The 21,490-nt window shown below is 40.5% G+C and overlaps 1 protein-coding gene across 1 annotated transcript in view; it reads left to right on the top strand.

Annotated features, from left to right (window-relative positions):
* The window catches only part of LOC133648669 (uncharacterized), a 59,806-nt gene extending 38,977 nt beyond the window's left edge, over positions 1–20,829 (top strand). Inside the window, exons 15-25 of the mRNA XM_062044967.1 lie at positions 4,290–4,446; positions 4,519–4,733; positions 7,990–8,214; positions 8,299–8,539; positions 8,607–9,085; positions 9,441–9,538; positions 9,606–9,645; positions 9,723–9,920; positions 15,398–15,509; positions 15,597–16,061; positions 19,693–20,829. Coding sequence (XP_061900951.1) covers positions 4,290–4,446; positions 4,519–4,733; positions 7,990–8,214; positions 8,299–8,539; positions 8,607–9,085; positions 9,441–9,538; positions 9,606–9,645; positions 9,723–9,920; positions 15,398–15,509; positions 15,597–16,061; positions 19,693–20,222 — 2,760 coding nt within the window. The 3' untranslated portion in view covers positions 20,223–20,829. The remainder of the gene's footprint in view (positions 1–4,289; positions 4,447–4,518; positions 4,734–7,989; positions 8,215–8,298; positions 8,540–8,606; positions 9,086–9,440; positions 9,539–9,605; positions 9,646–9,722; positions 9,921–15,397; positions 15,510–15,596; positions 16,062–19,692) is intronic.
* Positions 20,830–21,490: the final 661 nt, after the last annotated feature.

Here is a 21,490-nt window from a genome sequence, read left to right as displayed (position 1 = left end):
ATTTTAATATTGTATATTGTTGATTTATTGTTAGTTACATTTATTATATTTAATTATTGATAATATGTATGAAAGACTCCTCTTTTGGCTTGTATTCCTTTGGCGACTGCTTCATATCCAGTTTTGGATGTTGGTGTGCACAGTAGTGATGTAACGATAAGTGGTATAATGATTAACCGCGGTGAAACTTCCCACAGTTAATATTACCTTTTGTAAATTAAAATGATTGTAAAACCCTGATTGATAACTTTTTGATGAACTCACTGCTAATTTATTAGAGAAATAAGCTAGCACTAGCAAGCTTAATTAAATGTTAACATGAAGACAGGAGATATTAACGTCTTTCCCCAATAAAAAAAAACAACCTTCCCCAATCCAAACTTGTAAAAACATATTACTGTATGAGAAATTAAGATATCCAATTGTGCACATTAAACCTACAGGCTGTGCTCTCAGACAGAGAGATCAATCGATAATTGAAGGAATATGACAAGAGAAAGTGAATTTGCTTGACGTCACATAAACCGGTAGTGACGCATCCAACACACAATTTTTTCTTTATTAAAAACAACACTACACCTTACAAATTAAAAGGAAAGAAAATAAACATGTATTAAGGCTCAAGTAAAAATGTCTCCTAAGTAGCCAGAACAATATTATATAACATATTTTTTCTGGCAATAAACTATATTGTGGGGCTATTTATTTTTTGTATTAAATTTTTTAATAAAAACTTGGTTATAAGTGTGTATGAGTATTTTTTGAGCGCATTCTCCCCGTGACTGCGTGGGTTCCCTTCGAGTACTCCGGCTTCCTCCCACCTCCAAAGACATGCACCTGTGGATAGGTTGATTGGCAACACTAAATGGTCCCTTGTGTGTGAATGTGAGTGTGAATGTTGTCTGTCTATCTGTGTTGGCCCTGTGATGAGGTGGCGACTTGTCCAGGGTGTACCCCGCCTTCTGCCCGAATGTAGCTGAGATAGGCTCCAGCACCCCCCGCAACCCCAGAAGGGACAAGCGGTTGAGATAGGCTCCAGCACCCCCAGCAACCCCAAAAGGGACAAGCGGTATAAAATGGATGGATTCAACAATACCATGATAATAATGGTAGCCGTGATGATTGTGGTGACAATAACCGTGATATGAAATTTTCATAATTTTACATCCCTATCGCACAGCATAGATATATGTATACAGCCTCGACTCCTCTCTCCTCTCTAACCTCAGACCTATCTCTAATCTTCCATACATTTCCAAAATATTAGAGAAGGTTGTCTACAGTCTGTTGTTGCCCTTCTTAGAGGATAATGTTATCACTGAGCTGTTCATTTATCGGCCGATATTATCGGCCGATAAATGCTTTAAAATGTAATATCGTAAATTATCGGTATCGTTTTTTTATTATCGGTATCGTTTTTTATTTTATTATTATTTTTTTAAATCAACATAAAAAACACAAGATACACTTACAATTAGTGCACCAACCCAAAAAACCTCCCTCCCCCATTAACACTCATTCACACTCATTCATACAAAAGGGTTGTTTCTTTCTGTTATTAATATTCTGGTTCCTACATTATATATCAATATATATCAATACAGTCTGCAAGGGATACAGTCCGTAAGCACACATGATTGTGCGTGCTGCTGGTCCAGTAATAGTACTAGCCTTTAACAGTTAATTTTACTCATTTTCATTAATTACTAGTTTCTATGTAACTGTTTTTATATTGTTTTACCTTCTTTTTTATTCAAGAAAATGTTTTTAATTAATTTATTTTATTTTATAAATTTTTTTTAAAAAAGGACCTTATCTTCACCATACCTGGTTGTCCAAATTAGGCATAATAATGTGTTAATTCCACGACTGTATATATCGGTATCAGTTGATATCGGTATCGGTAATTAAGAGTTGGACAATATCGGAATATCGGATATCGTCAAAAAAGCCATTATCGGACATCCCTATTTCTAACGATATCCTCCTATCAACAGATTCTGGTAAATATATTGTCCTGGTGCTTTTAGATCTGTCTGCTGCGTTCGACACCGTCGACCACGCCACCTTAATCACTCGTCTTGATAACTGGGTGGGCATTAAGGGCGCCGCCCTCAACTGGTTCCAGTCGTACCTAACTGACAGGAGTTTTTGTGTAAAAGTAGACAGTTTTATGTCTTCCACAGCTCCTCTACCACATGGGGTCCCCCTGGGCTCAATCCCTGGCCCAATTTTATTTGCGCTTTACCTTCTCCCCCTTGGTTCTGTTTATAGGAAGTACGGTAATGCATTTCATTTTTATGCCGATGATTGCCAGATCTACTTTCCCATGGCACAAAATACCACGGTCCAACGTCTTATTGACTGCCTGCACGACATCAAAGCTTGGCTTTCAGTTAACTTTCTGAGCCTAAATGAAAACAAAACAGAAGTTATGTTCGGTCCAAGTCGCTCTCCCTCCCCCAACGTGGATCTCGGCACTCTGTCCCCGTATCTTAGTGACTGTGTCACAATCCTGGGGGTAGTTTGACTCAGATTTTGAGATTGAAAAACAAATCAACAGCGTCGTACAAAAAAGCTTTTATCAACTACGCCAAATAGCGAAAGTTAAACCATTTCTGTCAGGACATGATCTTGAGAAATTAATCCACACCTTTATCTCGACTCGTCTTGACTACTGCAATGCCCTGTACGTAGGCATTAGCCAGGCCTCCGTCGCCCGCCTGCAGCTCGTGCAGAACTCTGCTGCTCGTCTGCTAACACAGACCCGCAGGCGTGAGCACATCACCCCTATACTAGCGTCCCTTCACTGGCTCCCTGTACGTTACTGAATCAATTTTAAACTCCTACTATTTGTTTTTAAATGTCTAAACAACCTCGCTCCAACATATCTCTCCGGCCTCCTTCAGCCTTACTGCATATATAAGTGTATATATATATATATATATATATATATATATATATATATATATATATATATATATATATATATATATATATATATATATATACACACAGGTGAAAGTCAAAAAATTACAATTTGGTGCAAATGTTTATTTAAACCAGCAATTAGATTTGCTAAGTAAAACAAATGTTCATATGATATAGGCTCATAACATGCAAATCAAGATATTTATACTTTTTTTCTTATGATTATGGCTTACAGCTCATGAAAACCTCGAATATAAAATTTCAGAAAGTTTTGGGTATTCAAAAACTGTAAACCATAATCATCAAAATTATGACAAATAAAAGCTTGACATATTTCACTTTGTATGTAATGAGTTTATATCACATTATAGTTTTACATTTGAAGTTGAATTACTGAACTATGAATGGACTTTTACACCATATTCTTTTTCCTCTGACTGCCAGAGTGATGGTTGCCAGGATGAAGCCTGCTGGTGATCAGAAATCTGGACTCCTTGTGGTCGGTGTTAGAAATGCCTTTACCAAATAAATAAATGTCCTACTTGGCGAGTAGGCCTCCTTGATTTAATTGTCTTGCCCTCTAATATGTTCAGAGACGTTGCCCCCAGTCGCCATAAACTTGCACCTAAAATATGTGTGCTCTCTATTTTAACATGTTTCCAGTTAAACTTCTGTTAAAAATGTACAAAACATTTATTCCTTTCTTATTTTACTACTTGACATTCAAGCTAGCTTGCATGTTCTCCTCTCCTCTGCTGCACTCGATCTGCATTTTAGAACCGTCTGTATTATTTTATTTAACAAGACGTAAATAATGAATATTTGGACATTTGTCCATCGATTCTGCATCGTCCACGCTCCAATTGTGATACGTGGAAGAATCGATCATTTTTCCACCTGTACTGATGGTAGTATTCAAACACAGGACGTGAACAAATTATATTAGTAATCGCTGGGAAACAGGAAGTAATAGCATTAAATCAACTTGGCTTCTTTTTCTCAGGCATGTTGAACTGTTTGACTGTGATGTTCCTTAATGTTCTTTAACTAGTTAAACATGTCCAAAACAAATATTATCCTGACCACTGAAGTGAAATATATGTACTGTATATAGCGCTTTTCTCTAGAGACTCAAATCGCTTTATATGGTGAAACCCATTATCTACATCTTTAAACTACATTTAAACGAGTGTGGGTGGAATTGGGAGCAGGTGGGTAAACAGTCTTGCCCAAGGACACAAGGGCAGTGACGAGGATGGCGGAAGCAGGGATCGAACCTGGAACCCTCAAGTTGTTTGCACTGCTGCTCCACCAACCCATAAGTGTCCCACATGAAAATTGCCAACACATGTTTGCAGATTAAAGAAGAGGATAAGGATCCGATGTATAAATACTTGGAGAGCTTCATGACATGCGCCCGTGTACAAGCAGTCAATAGCAAGCTGCCGCCTCAGATCACCATAGAGCCTGACTGCCACACGATCATAGTGGCCGTTGAAAAGATCAGTAGAACCGGTAAGTGCCATGGATATATTATGAAGAATCATCTTGCGCTACACTGTGTAACTCCTGTGTGTTTTCTGGCAGAAAACACAGAATCCCAACAAGCTGCTCCTAAAACACACATTGAGATCCAATCGGCATGCCGCTGGGAGAAAGACACCCATATGATCCTGGAGGCCCTGTGCCAGCGCATAAATCATGATAAGCTGTCGGAGCCGTTCACCGTGGGACCTTATCACATCCAACCCATCATGAAGATCTTCATTAAGAAGCCCAGCGGAGCCATCGTCACCTACAGGGTGGGTTTGTGCACCAACACTTGGCGAGCATGTGACCTCAGATTGTGAAGGGTAGAGTGGATTTAGAGATGTTTCTCTAACACAAGGATCTCTGCCGGGGCTAGGTCTTGAGCTTAACGACGAAATGATTACCATCTCGAATCTTGTTTGCTAACAGCAGCCGAGATGCTGTAGGATCTTAATAAAATACAACCAGACCAGCGTGTGCGTGCGAGAGATGGCTCAAATACGAACATATATTGACGCTACCACTAGCGCAATTTCAATTTATTGTGCATTTATAAGAATAAATAAAGGTTGTTAGAATAATCCTTGTTTCTACCGAGTTTCCCTAAAAGACACATTGAGGCAATAGTGTGATTTATTCATTTATTTGAATAATTTAACAAAATTAATCGATTGATTACTTGTTTACTAAAATAATCAATAGCTAAAGAAGCCCTAATTGCTAGGTTGCACATGACATCAGGTTCGCTTAGCTCCGTCGCGGTGTAATGCACATCCTGGGCAAACAAGCCTGAGCCTAGCAATAAATCAAATGAAAGACACGTTAGTAAGTGAAGAGTTTGAACTCAAAATGTCGCTTAACTGGGCTGTTACAAGCGTTCAAATCGAGAGATAGGAAAGAGCTTTTATAAAGTTTCGAAAAAATGGTTTATAAAGGGAGTAATGTCAGGGAAGTTCCAAAATCGCGTCAAGGGTAATGGCGACACCATCGAAGCGGTCCAGGGTTATAAATATCTGTGTGTGCATATGGATACCAACCTGGAGTGGTTCGTAAACGCCGATGCACTTTATAAGAAGAGCTGCAGTAGGCTTTTGTTTTCTCATGGAGGCTCAGGTCTTTTAATGTTTGCACGGAGATGCTGCAAATGTTTTTCCGGTCTGTGGTTAAGTGTCCTGACTTTTGGACCTGTTTGCTGGGGTGGCAACATACAGCGCATCGGGAAAGTATTAAAAGTAGCGCTTCACTTTTTCCACATTTGGATATGTTAGTTAGTTACAGCTTTATTCCAAAAAGGAATACATTCGTTTTTGTCCTCAAAATTCTACATACACTACCCCATAATGACTATGTAAAAAAAAACAACCAACATTTATTATCCATCCATCCATTTTCTACCGCTTGTCCCTTTCGGGGTCGCGGGGGGTGCTGGAGCCTATCTCAGCTGCATTTGGGCGGAAGGCTGGGTACACCCTGAATAAGTCGCCACCAACAAGTCGCAGGGCAATACATTTATCAAAACTAAAAAATTCAGAAATCACATGTTTATAAGTATTCACAGCTTTTGCTCAATATTTTGTTGATGCACCTTTGGCCGCAATTATAGTCTCAAGTCTTTTTGAATATGATGCCACAATGCTGTGAATACTTATGCACCTGTGATTTTTTTAAGGTTTAAATTTTTTAGAATTTTGCAAAAAATAAAACTTTTCACATTGGCTTTATGGGGTATTGTCTGTAGAATTTTCTGATGACAGAAACATATTTATTCCATTTTGGAATAAAGCTGTAACATAACAAAATGTGGAAAAAGTGAAGCACTGTGAATACTTTCCGGGTGCACTGTAACAGCAAAATATACTAGACGTCTGGACGGGCTGATGAAGAAAACAGGTTCAGTGCTGTAGAGAGGGCTGGACACACAGGACACTAGTTGAAATAAAGAAGAGAAACAAGCTGCAAGCTTGAGCCGTGCATAGACAGTATGGTCAACTAAACCACAGGCGCCATGTTGGGGACCTAGGACGTGCGCGGCTGTGCCCGGATGCATGCAATTGAGTCGTTGTGACATTAGTTTTCCTGATGAAATAAGACAAAATAATAATTGTATTTATAGTTGCAAACATATTCCATCTTATAAACTTACAATAAAACATGTTTTTTTCGTCAAAGCATAGTTTTTGGGCAATTTTGTGGCCGTATTTAATGCACTCCGCCGCTATGTTGATGCAGTGTTTAGTGAACAGCTGGCTCTCTAACACCCAATGTATGTCAGGAAATGCAGAATGAACACAAAAATGTATTACCCTTATTTTTACAAAATCCTCATTAGCTTTGGACTAACAATTTCAGAGAAATTATGACTTTAGTGTGAAGTATGTGGTGGCTGCCTCCAATGAATTGTTTTTAATCATTGCACTATGCCTTTGTGTTTACTTTGTTTTTTTTAATATTTTGGATAGGTTTTTTTGTGGGGAGTCTGCAGGGTTTCCTGATTTTATAATCACCATATTAACTTGAATCTTCAACTAATGCTGCTATCTTTTTACTAAACCTTCCAATTACCCAGTATGGTGTGATAATAATGATAATCAGGGCTGTCAAATTTAACACGATAGCGCATTAACTATAATTTCCTATATTGGTGCTAATTTTTTTTGTTGTGAGATTATTTGCACGCGCCCTGTCTGACCCTTGGTCTATTCCGTAGCGTGGGAAAGTTTAGCTGCGTTCTATTACTGTTGACCCACAAGCCCGGATAAAATAGAGAGCAGAAATGACGAAATTAAAAGGTACATTTTGAAAAGCCCATGTCCAAAGCCATGGCAAGTCGTTCTCCCGACAAGACAAGACCATTTTCATCCACGATCGCCGTGAGACATCATTAGAAAATTCCTGCTGGAGCGCTTGCATTCAGAGAGGTGGAGCTTCACTTTCGTGTTTAGATTACAGTTTAGTGCATTGATAACATAAATTGTAGATTGTAAATGTAACTGGTTTAGTAAGATCAGCAGAATTAGACATTAGGCAGGAAGTGGAGAGGCACTTTTTATTGCAAGGTCAGGTCTGTTGTCAAAACAGGCCGAGACACCTCTTCGCAAACCATCCATCCATCCATCTTCTACCGCTTGTCCCTTACGGGGTCGCGGGAGGTGCTGGAGCCTATCTCAGCTGTACAAGGGCGGTAGGCCGGGTACACCCTGGACAAGTCGCTACCTCATTAAAGGGCCAACACAGATAAGACAGACAACATTCACACACTAGGGCTAATTTAGTGTTGCCAATTAGCCTATCCTGAAAACTAATCACACACTTTTAGCCTCAAAAAAGGGGCCCGACAGATCTCATCCTGTCCAACTACACTAACCAAAATGTAACTAATGGCTTACATTACGACCATCAATAAATGCTAGTACAACAGTTGAGGAATGCAGGCGTGTGTGCGTGTTCCCATCAACAAGTAAAAACTGGACAAATCTATGTTGGTGTATGAGAAGTGTACATGAGGAAATTACATCTTCCTCGCTGCAGGTACGCATTGGTCCACAGGACAGCGATGCAGTGGGCAACTACAAGGAAGATTTTCAAAGCATTAACACCAGCTCTGATGAAGAGCAGAACCTGGAGGAGGAAGAGCACTGGGTGGAGCCCGCAAGATTGTTTGGAGTCACACCCTTCTTGGGTGGCATAATGACTGCCGGCGTGATGGTTGCAAAGATTAAACCTGCCGGCGACCAAAAGTCTGGACTCCTTGTGGTCGGTGTGAAAAATGCATTTACCAAAAAAAGAACATGTCTGCTACTCTCTGCAGTGTAGTAAAATTATTGTGTTTCTTCGCAGGTCAACGGCAAATCCTACAATCAGGCACGGCTGTTGCTAGGCAGCATGGGCTCCCTGCACCCGGCCAACCGGCTGGCGGCCTACGTCACGGGAAGGCTTCAGCCGAGCGCGGATCTCTCCTTAAAGATAGACGCTGGGCGCAAACTCGACCTGGCTGCTGAACGAAGTGTAAAGTCTGACAAGCTGCTCCCCCGGGTGATGGCTGCAAAGAACGTCACCGACATAAAGACACACCCGCTGTGTAGGTGTTCTTTTATTTTATGAACCACACCTTCATCAGCTTGATTTGTATGCTTTATTCTCCTCAGTTCACTTGTTAAAGGAGCAGAGGGAAAAAAAGGAGACAGCGACTTTGCCGCAGCAGGCTCTAACCTCCACTACTAACAGCCGGGCGTTAGGCCCCCTCAACGTCTTCCAAAGGCCGACATGCTCGCCCATCTCTCTCACCGTGTCCCCCTCAATGAAAACCCCCAGCTTCCTGAGCCAGAGTGGGACCTGCTCTTTCAGGATCTGCCCTTCGTCCAATCTGCGTGAGGGAGACCAGAACCAGATGGGCGTCTCCTTGCCGGGGGGTTTCACCCTCCTTCGGCTGCCAAAGCCGGATGCTGCGCTGACGGGGTTCCAAACAGCGAAGACCGACAACGCGAACAAAGTTGTTTGTAAAACGGCAGAGGGGCCAGTGGTCGCTAATGAAACGCTTGCAAGTACGGAGGCGATCATACTGAGTTCTTCTTCCGAAGACGAAAACTCTGACTCGTGTGACGACAGCACAGAAAACGATATGAATGTGAGTAAGACTTTACATGTTACTATTAGTGATGTGTAGCTTATAGAATCAATGGATTGTACCAGTTAGTTGCATCCAGCAGAGGTACTGTTGATTCAGTCCAAACAACATGATGCAATGTCATTTAGTTCAGCCAAAATCCTTATTACTGGCTGACATTTGTATTGGTCAAAAATAATAGCACAGGCAAAACATTTGGGGGGGGGTTGGGGGTGCATGTTTTGTCGAATGTTCACCGTTTTGTGTTCAGGAGTAAAGGATTTACACTACTGGGTGTCCTCATTTTTTCTCACGCTCTTATATTGTGATAGTTTTCATAAAAACTTATCTCCATATTACCTTTACACTCCACAAGGAGGATTCCTCTGTGGACATCGAGACTGTGGAGGAGGACAAACAGCAAATGGCTATTTCCAGATTGAAGGAAGCAGCCAAGGAGTCACAAGGCAAAATGTAAAAGAAACAAACCATTGAAGTGCACATTTTCAGCGTTTTGACTTTTGAAATCTTTATTTTCCAGTGATTACTCTTCTAATTTCGAAACCTGGCTCAAAATGCAGGTATGATATTTAAAAAATATGTGTCTTATTGTATATGCAATTGATTGATTGATATTTATGCTGTTTTACTCCCACAGGAAAATAAGGACGCTCGGGTTTCACCCTCACAGAAAAATAAAGACTCTCAGGACAACTCCAGCTGTCCACTGACCAAGAAGCGAAACAACCACACTGCGCAGGAGAGACAACGGCGCTTTGAGCAGCGAGCTCTTTTCGACGGCCTACAGGACATCCTGGATCGACGGGCAGTCTCCAGACTGCAACTTCTCTCAATGGTAGGTTTCACAAGATGAAAGCAAATTCATTAAAGGGGAACTGAGTTTTTTGGGGAAATTTGCCTATCGTTCACAATCTATGAAAGACATGACGACGGATGGAATAAAAAAATCTAAATTTTAAATACACATAAATAAAAGTCTGATTACATTGGAGCTAATGGGAGGTCTTCTATTGCGCCCATAAAATGGATGGATGGATCTTTATTGTCATTGTACAAGTACAATGAAATTAGGTTTTCAGCACAAACCCGTTCAAGATTAGACAAACAGCACAGGATTACAGAACAGAAACGCTGATGGGTTGCTATGCCCGGTAAAAGGTAGGAAAAAGGTAGACGCCGAGGGATGATGAGTAAAATAAAAATCAATCTCAGACTGGGCTCCTAAGGGGGCCCCTTCTAGAGTTAGGAAAAAAGTCCATAGCAAAGCACATACATATTACAACTTACAACTCAAGACTTGCAACGAGGGGTGAGGAAGCGGGCATCCGGCCCGAAGCTGCCAGCCACTACGGGTGCTGCTTCGTCCATCATACCACGTGGGGTGAATCGTCGAAGGCGTGGATTGGGGGCGGGGGTATGTGTGTGTGTGTGGCGTGTATTTTTCGTGGATGTATGTGTGTGTGTAACCCTGTAGCGTGTCTATGTTCCGCGACCTTGGCGCTCTCGCAACCGCCAGTCAGTCCAAAGTCAACAACAACAGGTTTAGAGACAGGAAAGGAGTTTGTTGTGTCTTCACTGCACTGTCCTTCGGGAGCATCTCTAAGCCAGGGAAACAATCCAAGTTAGAATGTTTGTGTTTGCGAGCAAAAATAAAATTTGCTTTTCACTCTTAATTGTCTATTTCTGGTCCTCAAATTCATCCTGCAGGGCAGACGGTCCGATGTTATCCAAAATCACAAGAGTGTACACAGTTCTGCCCACATCCTCCAATTTGTGGCAGCTTTAGGGTACTTTGAATGCTGCCAGGATCTTCCAATTTGTCGACAAACCAGAGCAACGCTTACTCCAATCAGGAAATATCCTGTTGTCAAAATCCCAAATAGCGATTCCTTCTCCTCCCAAGAGTCGTTGTGTGTCCAACAACAACCGCTCCGTCAAGACAGGCAGGTCCCCCCAAACATGAGATCTTGTCAAGCTTATTGAGAGGTCAGTTAATTAATTCTATTGTTTAGATTTGGAGAGCAGTGCAAAAAGAGGCAACACGAAAGTTAAGACAAGACAAAACAAAGAAAGCAAGCAGGAGAGGAAAAGGGAGTGTCCACCATCAATGAGTGCCAGTGAGAAAGATCCAATAAATAACCATTCAAAAAGCACCAACAATATTCCACTTACATTTTGTGTCTTGAATATTACCCAAGTCTTAGTGATATTGTTATTACAAGCGTTAACGCAGACAGACTATTTATAGCAGCAACGTGATCGCTACCGTGTGTCCCTAGGTTTACATCGAGTGGTCTGCTGCTTCCTCGCTTCCCTGCTCCTTGGACGTTTATTGTAGATCATGAATCATGCCTCTCACCAGAAAAGTAGATGGCTGAGGATGTAATCCGACATGTTGGTACACTTTGACAGCCATTTAGGACCCGGAACTGGCAAGAACGACACAAAAAGACACTTTGTCCCCCCCTTCGCAAGGATTATGAGATATTCTTAATCTAAATGGGAATATATGAACATCCTAGCAGTCTGCAATCTAAAGACAGCAGACCTTATAAAGTAAGTGATGTTTTATTATGTTTTTTCACTCTCATGAAGTCTGCAGTGAGTGAAGTGAAGTGATGAAGAAAAAAAAGCAAACGTGATGCATTTTTTAAATTAATGCGCCGCGTATGCTTAAAATGATCAAAAATAGGGCTGCAACAACTAATCGATTAAAATCGATTATAAAAATAGTTGGCGATTAATTTAGTCATCGATTCGTTGGATCTATGCGCATGCGGTGAGGCTACGTTTTTAAAAAAAATTTTATTTATTTATTTTTCAACCTTTATTTATCAACCGCAACATTTACAAACAGCTGAGAAACAATAATCAAAATAATAGGGGTGTAACGGTGTGTGTATTTATATCGAACCGTTTCGGTACGGGGGTTTCGGTTCGGTGCGGAGGTGTACCGAACGAGTTTCCACACGGACATATTAAGTAGCGTACTGCACGTTGTGTAAACAATACTCAAAATGCCGGACATTTGAGGCATTTAAGAAACTCAGGTGAAAAGAGGACGTATGGTCAGTCTATACAGACCAGGGGTCCCCAAACTTTTTGACTCGGGGGCCGGGCTATATATATATATATATATATATATATATATATATATATATATATATATATATATATATATATATATATATATATATATATTAGATATATTATATATATATATATATATATTAGATATATATATAGGCCTGGAACCTACCGGTGGAGGTGGGCTGTAGAGGCTTTGCGGGGCGGTCGCTCTGGAGAGCACTCGGACTGCTAGGGATCGAGGGGCTGGCTAGGAAGCGGCTGGTAGCCAACACCACTAAAAGGGCAGAGGAAGCATCACGCTGGATTTGGTTACAAAGAAAGGTGCGGTGGCAGAGCCGACCTACTGAAGGACTAGGGACATAGAGTTGGGTGGCATTCAGCGGGGGTAGATCCAGGACGCTGGATCTGCCGTCGAGCCCCTCCGAAGCGTCATGGGCTTAATTCGACGAAACGTTGATGACGGGGGGTGCCCATTTGAGAATCTGCTGATGCCAACCAACTCATGTCCAGTTGAGGTATGCGGTCAAGCTTAGTTTTGGCTCAGGGAGGAGGACGTCCCTGCCATGCAGAGTCCCGCCGGTGCCTTGATGGAAGGAGAGATGAAGAGAGCGAGGCCACAGGCTCACAGATGGTGCAGGGGCGAGTACCTGTAAAGGTGAGCCAGTTGCGATACCCTTATCGTATTTTGCATATATATATATATATATATATATATATTAGATATATATATATATATATATATATATATATATATATTAGATATATATATATGTCACGTTACCGATGTGAAAATGCATTTTTAGACAATATGATTTGCCGGAGCGGCTAGGAGACACCGTGAGTAACAAGCGGTACAAAGTAAATAAGAAAAAATAATAATTAAAAAAAACAAAAAACACTTTTTTATTTTTATTTATTTATTTATTTTTAATACTTGGGACTTCCCGCAGGCCTGATTTTGGACGCTGGCGGGCCGGATTCGGCCCGCGGGCCGTAGTTTGGGGACCCCTGATATAGACTGACCATACGTCCTCTTTTCACCGGACATGTCCTCTTTTGCGGAGCTGTCAGGGCGGTGTTTCTTAAATGCCTCAAATGTCCGGTGAAATAAATATTATAGGAGATATTATAGGTCTTTTTCTTAGTTTACGCTGCCTCGTTTGATGTCACTTTTTACACTGTGTAGTTTGAGTGTGGTCATGTGACTTCCAGCCTCCGTTTGTTTGGTGAAATGGAGTCAAACGTGATATAGCGCTTATGTTGGATTGGTGAAATAGTCATGTGACAGTGCCCTCTGGAAGAAGTCTCTCTAACGAGCCAAATGTACACTATATTGCCAAAATGATTTGGCCACATGCCTTGACTTACATATGATTCTGAAGTGACATCCCATTCCTAACCCATTGGGTTCAAGATGACGTCGGTCAGCTTTTTGCAGCTATTACAGCTTCAACTCTTCTGGGAAGGCTGTACACAAGGTTGCGGAGTGTGTTTATAGGAATTTTTGACCATTCTTCCAAAAGCGTATTGGTGAGGTCACACACTGATGTTGGTCAAAAAGGCCTGGCTTTCAGTCTCCGTTCTAATTCATCCCAAATGTGTTCTATCGGGTTCAGGTCAGGACTCTGTCATCCATGTCTATATAGACCTTGCTTTGTGCACTGGTGCACAGTCATGTTGGAAGAGAAAGGGGCCCGCTCCAAACTGTTCCCACAAGGTTGGGAGCATGGAATTGTCCAAAATGTTTTGGTATGCTGGAGCATTCAAAGTTCCTTTCACTGGAACTAAGGGGCCAAGCCCAACTCCTGAAAAACAACCCCACACCACAATGCAGTCAGAATTGTAGCGTTCTCCTGGCAACCTCCAAACCCAGAGTCGTCCATCAAATTGCCAGATGGAAAAGCGTGATTCATCACTCCAGAGAAGGTGTCTCTACTGCTCCAGAGTCCAGTGGCGACGTGCTTTACACCACTGCATCCCACGCTTTGCATTGGACTTGGTGATGTATGGCTTAGATGCAGCTGCAAGGCCATGGAAACCCATTCCAAGAAGCTCTCTGCGTACTGTACGTGGGCTAATTGGAAGGTCACATGAAGTTTGGAGCTCTGTAGCAACTGACAGCGCAGAAAGTCGGTGACCTCTTTGCACTATGCGCTTCAGCATCCGCTGACCCTTCTCTGTCAGTTTACGTGGCCTACCACTTGGTAGCCGAGTTGCTGTTGTTCCCAAACTCTTCCCTTTTCTTATAATAAAGCCGACAGTTGACTTTGGAATATTTAGGAGCGAATACATTTCATGACTGGAGTTGTTGCACACGTGGCATCCTATGACAGTTCCATGCTGGAAATCACTGAGCTTCTGAGAGCGGCCCATTCTTTCACAAATGTTTGTAGAAACAGTCTCAATGCCTAAGTGCTTGATTTTATACACCTGTGGCCGTGCCAAGTGATTAGAACACCTGATTCTGATCTTTTGGATGGGTGGCCAAATACTTTTGGTAATATAGTGTAAGTATTTGCAAGCAGTAATCATTAGATTATAAATATTGTACAGTATAATGATTATATAATTAAATGTAGCGATTGGAATGAAACTCGATGTAACAAAGTAAAAGTAGCGTTTCTTTTTCACTAAAACAATCAACTAAAAGTAAAAAGTATTTTTCATTAAAACTACTCTGACAAGTACAATTTATCCAAAAAGTTACTCAAGTAAATCTAGTGTTATAAATGTAGCGTGTTACTACCCACCTTTTGTTTAAATATTTTACTGGTAGACAAAGTGTTACTAAATGACGGAAGAGTCTCTAATTTGCTGGTCAAAGACTGAGCTTCACACTTGTGGAGTTGTTCTGCATGCTTCTACAACTCATTTTTCACGGTGGTAACAAAGCACATTCCCTGGGGCTTGTGGAGGTGCCCTGCATGTGTAGGTCTCCTCTGTGGCAGTGAATACTTTGCCTGTCATGACTGCTTGTGTTTGGTTACCCAGTAAATGCATAAACACTTCCACTTTTAATGCGAACTGTACAAATTATATTGTAAAGTTATTACCAACTCAGGGTGAATCAGATTAGTTTTCTTTGACAAAACAGCCTATTATTTGAGAGAAAAATCACAAATAGGGGGGTTTTACCACACATTTTGATAAGAAAAGTGTTACTATACCAGCTGATGACACACTATTGCATTGTAGCTCACTTGTTGCTTGTGTCGCTCACAGGCTAAAACAGAGATCCAAAAGCTGACAGCCATCTCCAACAGCCTGGTGGAGAAGAAAAACGAGCAGTACCGCATCCAGACTCTCCACTTGAAGAAGCTATCTGGTTTGTCTGGTGTGTTTCTGCTACCCAAATTAGCATGTGTGGCCGAACCTGACCATGTCAAACATCTCATCAACTTTTAAATTTGTTTATTTTAAGGGAAGCCTGTGGAAATAATCCAACGCAAACTGAAAACCTTCTTCCAGAGCTTGAAGATAAGAGGTGGCTTAAGCCAAATGGAGGCTTCCTTCGAGCGTCTGCAGCAATCCAAAACTGATCTCAGAGCTGCAACCACTCAGCCTAAGCCACAGTCGCCGCCAGCCCAGGCAATGTCACTGCCTCCTCCCCTATCCCCACCCTTACCCTTAACTATGCACCAATCGGAGCCCCCTTTATCTCTGCCTCCAGCAAGCCTTCCGTCTTTGCCCCCCCAAAGTGATGCCCAACCAAAGAACCCACCGCTTCCCCCTGACGCCCTGAAGACGTCCCTTACAACCCAAGCGGCACCAGATCCTCCTCGTCCCCCTGCCACGGCGAATGGGACTCCGCCCACACAGTCCTTAACGTTTCCTCTGATTCGTTCCAAGACCGGAAGACTCATCCTGCCCTCGTGTGTGAAACCTTGTAAGTTTTCACATTTCCTAATGATGGCCATCATTGCTTGAAATGATTAATCCAAAACTCTAATAATTAGATATTTTTATTTAATGTTTAACATTTTTTGGGGGGGACAGATATGTTTTTCACTGGAAATCCACAGTCTACCATATTTCCTCATATATTGACCTCCGCTCTAATAGATGCCGTCCCTCCCCTTTGGAGCAAATAATAACTAATATTAATGTTCTCTCTTCATCACATTTCCATTTGTACGACGGCGTTGACATTCAAGGTTTAGTTTTTTAATTAATAGCTAAGTGAACACCTAAGTCAGATACAGTAATTAAATGAATAAATACAAGAACAAAAGAACAACTCCTTAGTTTTGTTTCTATGGTTGTCTTGCTCACTGAAAGAGAGAGACAGACTTATTGCATACTTACATGCTCAAAGGCACAATTTAAATATTTTATGCTGGTCTTGTTCACTGAGCAATTTAGATAAGGATCGGTACCGAATTTAGTACTTTTATAGGTACCAACCAAAATTGCAGACTTTGCACAGCATCAAGCTTTTGGCAAGCAAACATGCATATTCATTAGGGGTGTGGGAAAACATTTGATTTGAATTCGAATCGCGATTCTCACGTTGTGCGATTCAGAATCGATTCTCATTTTGAAAAAAACGTTTTTTTTTATGTATTTATTATTATTATTATTAATTTATTTTTTTTAATTAATCAATCCAACAAAACAATACACAGCAATACCATAACAATGCAATCCAATTCCAAAACCAAACCCGACCCAGCAACACTCAGAACTGCAATAAACGTAGCAATTGAGAGGAGACACAAACACGACACAGAACAAACCAAAAGTAGTGAAACAAAAATGAATATTATCAACAACAGTATCAATATTAGTTACAATCTCAACATAGCAGTGATTAAAAATCCCTCATTGACATTATCATTAGACATTTATAAAAATTAAAAAAAGAACAATAGTGTCACAGTGGCTTACACTTGCATCGCATCTCATAAGCTTGACAACACACTGTGTCCAATATTTTCACAAAGATAAAATAAGTCATATTTTTGGTTCATTTAATAGTTAAAACAATTTTACATTATTGCAATCAGTTGATAAAACATTGTCCTCTACAATTATAAAAGCTTTTTACAAAAATCTATTACTCTGCTTGCATGTCAGCAGACTGGGGTAGATCCTGCTGAAATCTTTTGTATTGAATGAATAGAGAATAGTTTTGAATCGGGAAAATATCGTTTTTGAATCGAGAATCGCGTTGAATCGAAAAAAATCAATTTTGAATCGAATCGTGACCCCAAGAATTGATATTGAATCGAATCCTGGGACACCCAAAGATTCGCAGCCCTAATATTCATAGCAGACTCCTTGTAATGTAAAATAATGTTACAATTTTCCATGCTAACAATGCAAACAAACCTGATAGAAAGCACCCAAAAGTAAGGCTCCACTTTTCATAATGCGCTAGCTTGATGCTAAATTACATTGGATATGGCCAATACATGCTACTCATTAACATTTGTGATTTTGCATGGCGATTTCAACACCTCCAAATTTGGTAATGATAACTTCAACTAGGATAAATGTTACAATCAAACAGCTGGTGTGTAATAAGTACAATACTTACAGTGTAAACACCTTGTGCAACATTCAATTTAATGGCAAAGGTTACCGTATTTTTCGGATTATAAATCGCAGTTTTTTTCATAGTTGGGTGCGACATATACTCCGGAGCGATTTATGTGTGAAATTATTAACACATTACCGTAAAATATCAAAAAATATTATTTATCTCATTCGCGTAAGAGACGAAGTAAATGTCAGCAATCGTCACACACGTCAACCAATAAGAATTTGGCGGGGGCGGGTCATGGCAGAAGTGCATTGGCGTCATGGCAAAGTGCATTGTGGGTCATGGGATGCTAACTGCTGCTAAAGTTAAAGTTAAAGTACCAATGATTGTCAAATGGATTATTTCAACATTGGCGGTAACTTATAAAAACTGAGAAGGGCTGAACTAAAATGGCACCGAAAAGGAAATCATATACTGCAGATTACAAGCCGGACATAGTGAAATATGCAGTAGAGAACGGCAATCGAGCAGCAGAAAGAAAGGAAACGGCGCATACCAGAGGCGACACCGGAGAGGAAGATTTCAGCGTATTTAGCGATCGGGAGTGACAGATTGTTTGGTAAACGTATAGCATGTTCTATATGTTATAGTTATTTGAATGACTCTTACCATAATATGTTACGTTAACATACCAGGCACGTTCTCAGTTGGTTATTTATGCGTCATATAACGTACACTTATTCAGCCTGTTGTTCACTATTGTTTATTTATTTTAAATTGCCTTTCAAATGTCTATTCTTGGTGTTGGATTTTATCAAATAAATTTCCCCCAAAAATGCGACTTATACTCCAGTGCAACGTATATATGTTTTTTTCCTTCTTTATTGTGCATTTTCGGCCGGTGTGACGTATACTCCGGAGCGACTTATAGTCCGAAAAATACGGTACTTCCTCAGACATGTAGGAAAAGAAGATATAACAACTGGATAGCACAGTTATTGTCAGCTCAGTGTTAAATCCATCCATCCATCCATTTTTTACCGCTAGTCCCTCTCGGGGTTGTGGGGGGCTGGAGCCTATCCCAGCTGCATTCGGGCAGAAGTCAATGTACAAAATAATGAAATCTCATTTTTAATTCAACAATTTAACATTTATAACCACACAGACATACACAAGTACGAAAAACTGGTACCGTTGAGTAGCAATATTGATTCCCAGGTACCGGGAATCAGTTGCAATGCAAAAGGTACCCATCTCTAGTTTTAGGATGTCTAATTCCACTTCACTTTTTACTTTGACTTTCCTTTTCTTTGACGCACATCCTTCAGAAGAGTCTGCTTCACGCTTGGTAGATGTAATGGAGATTAAAGTTTAGAATTGAAGACTTACAAGTGATTGAAGTGTAGCATCGTGTTCATCTGCATGTAACTAGTTTTTTCTACAGTTTTAATTTGTAAATGTGTCGTAACCATCAAACGTCACAAATGTGAGGACCACCTGGGTATAAGATGAGAAAAGTCCAAATACAATCAAGATTGATGTTTTTATTTTATCAGATTACCTATTTAGGGAATTAGAGCATTCTGGAGCAAAAATGGATGTCAAGAAATAAAAACAAAGCGAGTGGAGGAACTTTAACACATTTGATTGTGGAAATTTTTTTTTTTTTTAAAAAGTCATACTTTTTTTAAAAGGCCCTTTTTTATTTCATTCCAAACACAAAACAATTTTGTAAATTTTTGGATAATCTGTAATGGATACTATGCCTAAAGTATTACATATTGCTATTAATAAACACCTCAGCCTAAATTGACCTGTCTGGATAAAAGAAACAAACAACAGGTGTTTTCTCCTGAAATGGCTGTACTTACCGTTTTATAATAATCCATACCACATACTATTTTATCATCATACATATTTGTATTTTTAAAAATGTCTTCAAATATATTTTGCCCCTAACAGATGAACTTGAGTAAAAGTATATTTAAATGCGATGTGCATTTATTCTAGTGTGTGTGCTTTGTCGTCACAGCTGGCCCAGGGGTCTACACGCTAATGTTGAAAAAACCCGACCAGGACAGCGAGGGAGACCTCATCAGCATCCAGACGTCCAACATCAAACCTGCCAAGAACCAAGACACACCTGTACAGTACTCTCATAACGTCTCACCTGTCAGTGCTCCATCAGAGGCCGAGCAACCAAACAAGGACGTGCCTGCCAGTAAGCAGCGTTCTCTCCAAACTGATTCCAGCGCGCCTGTCCCACGTCGCCCCAGAGGCCGACCGCCGAAGCACAAACTGTACGTCCCGCCTCGAAAATACAAAAAAAGTTTAGTGACGAGGAAAGGGGACGCCCCGCCGGTGAATCATCCCAGAAGAAGACCTCAGAGAAAGCAGCCGGTGGAAGACTACTTCGCTCCTGCAGATTACTCAGGAGATGGCAACAAATCCCGGCCGCTCACACGGGCCTCGCTGGGGAAGAACTTTCCAAGCGCCAAGAGGCGGTCCTGGATAGACCTGGAAATGGAGATGGAGCTGGAACCAGATTCTGAGTCGGAGTAGTTCTCATGGGTTGGAATCACAATAATGGCAAAGCTGCTGTGCCAAGGTGTGTGTGCGTGTGTGTGTGTGTGCGTGCGTGCGTGCGCGTGCGTGCGTGTGTGTGTGTGAACGTAAAGGACCACCAGAATATGTTTAAGTGTGTGTGTGTGCGTGTAAAGGACCAGGGTCACTGTGAAATACTTCCTGCTGCTTAACTAGCGTGCAGACCGCTCTTACTTAAAAAGGTACATTATTAATCTGCTGAATATTTACCTAGCGTCTGATTGCAAAAACACACACACCTACTCTTTTTCTTTCTTTGAGGTAAATGCCACATGGATTTGAGTTGACGATAAATGTGTGTGAATCATGAAAAAGCAGTTACTGTATATACGTTATTTTAACGTCCGCCTGGCGTTAAAATGCACTGAATTATTATTTCCGCACACTAATGTGAAAAACTGTCTTACAAATGATTTAAGTTGTTTTCATGTGGCCTATGGAGTTAACATGGCTGTCATCAAATGTTATTGTTGGAGCTTTTTGTTCTTTTGGTCGAAGAAACCAACCTTTAATAAATCAAGTTGCCTGTTACAAGCAATATAAGCCACATGTATCTATTAAAGGATTCATGTATTTAATCTTTTTTTAATTATGATTTCCTCATATAATTGTGATTTCACTGTTTAGCTCCTGTAGTCTTGTCTATAAATGTATACATGGTGCAACTATGTATACATTGTACATTTATACCTTTTTGCTAAATAAGTAGTTTATTCTGGTATATTTTTAATTTCAATTATTTAGAAATATTGTTTAAATATTTGAAAGGCTATATTAAGTGTAGCAGATTTTTATAATGTACAAAAATCTACTTTTTATAAAATATATTATTGTACAGTATTTTCAAATATTACTGCTATTAACTACTATACCTAAAACTTGTCTGACCAGAAGAAAGTAAAAAGTATACAGTATTTGAAAGTCAAAGTAAATACTAAAATTCTTTATGGGGTTCATTTTATTTAAACCGGTTCAAAATGATACATCCCAGCAGGCACATTTAAACATTATTGAGAACTTGTTGAATTAGGTCAGGGGTCACCAACGCAGTGCCCGCGGGCACCAGGTAGCCCGTAAGGACCAGGGGCCGTACTTATCAAGCTTCTTAGAATTACTCCTAAGAAGTCTGCTAAGAGTTGACTTAAGAGTAAATAAATTCTTTGCTGAAAGCTGCACTTAAAAGTTAGTTATCAAGCGTCTTACTCACACTTTCAGCGAAGTGTAGG

Source organism: Entelurus aequoreus, linkage group LG04 (genome assembly GCF_033978785.1).
Source record: "Entelurus aequoreus isolate RoL-2023_Sb linkage group LG04, RoL_Eaeq_v1.1, whole genome shotgun sequence".
In the NCBI taxonomy this organism is placed as follows: Eukaryota; Metazoa; Chordata; class Actinopteri; order Syngnathiformes; family Syngnathidae; genus Entelurus; species Entelurus aequoreus.
Note: the sequence above shows the minus strand (reverse complement) of the source record. Positions and strands in the feature narration are given on the sequence as shown.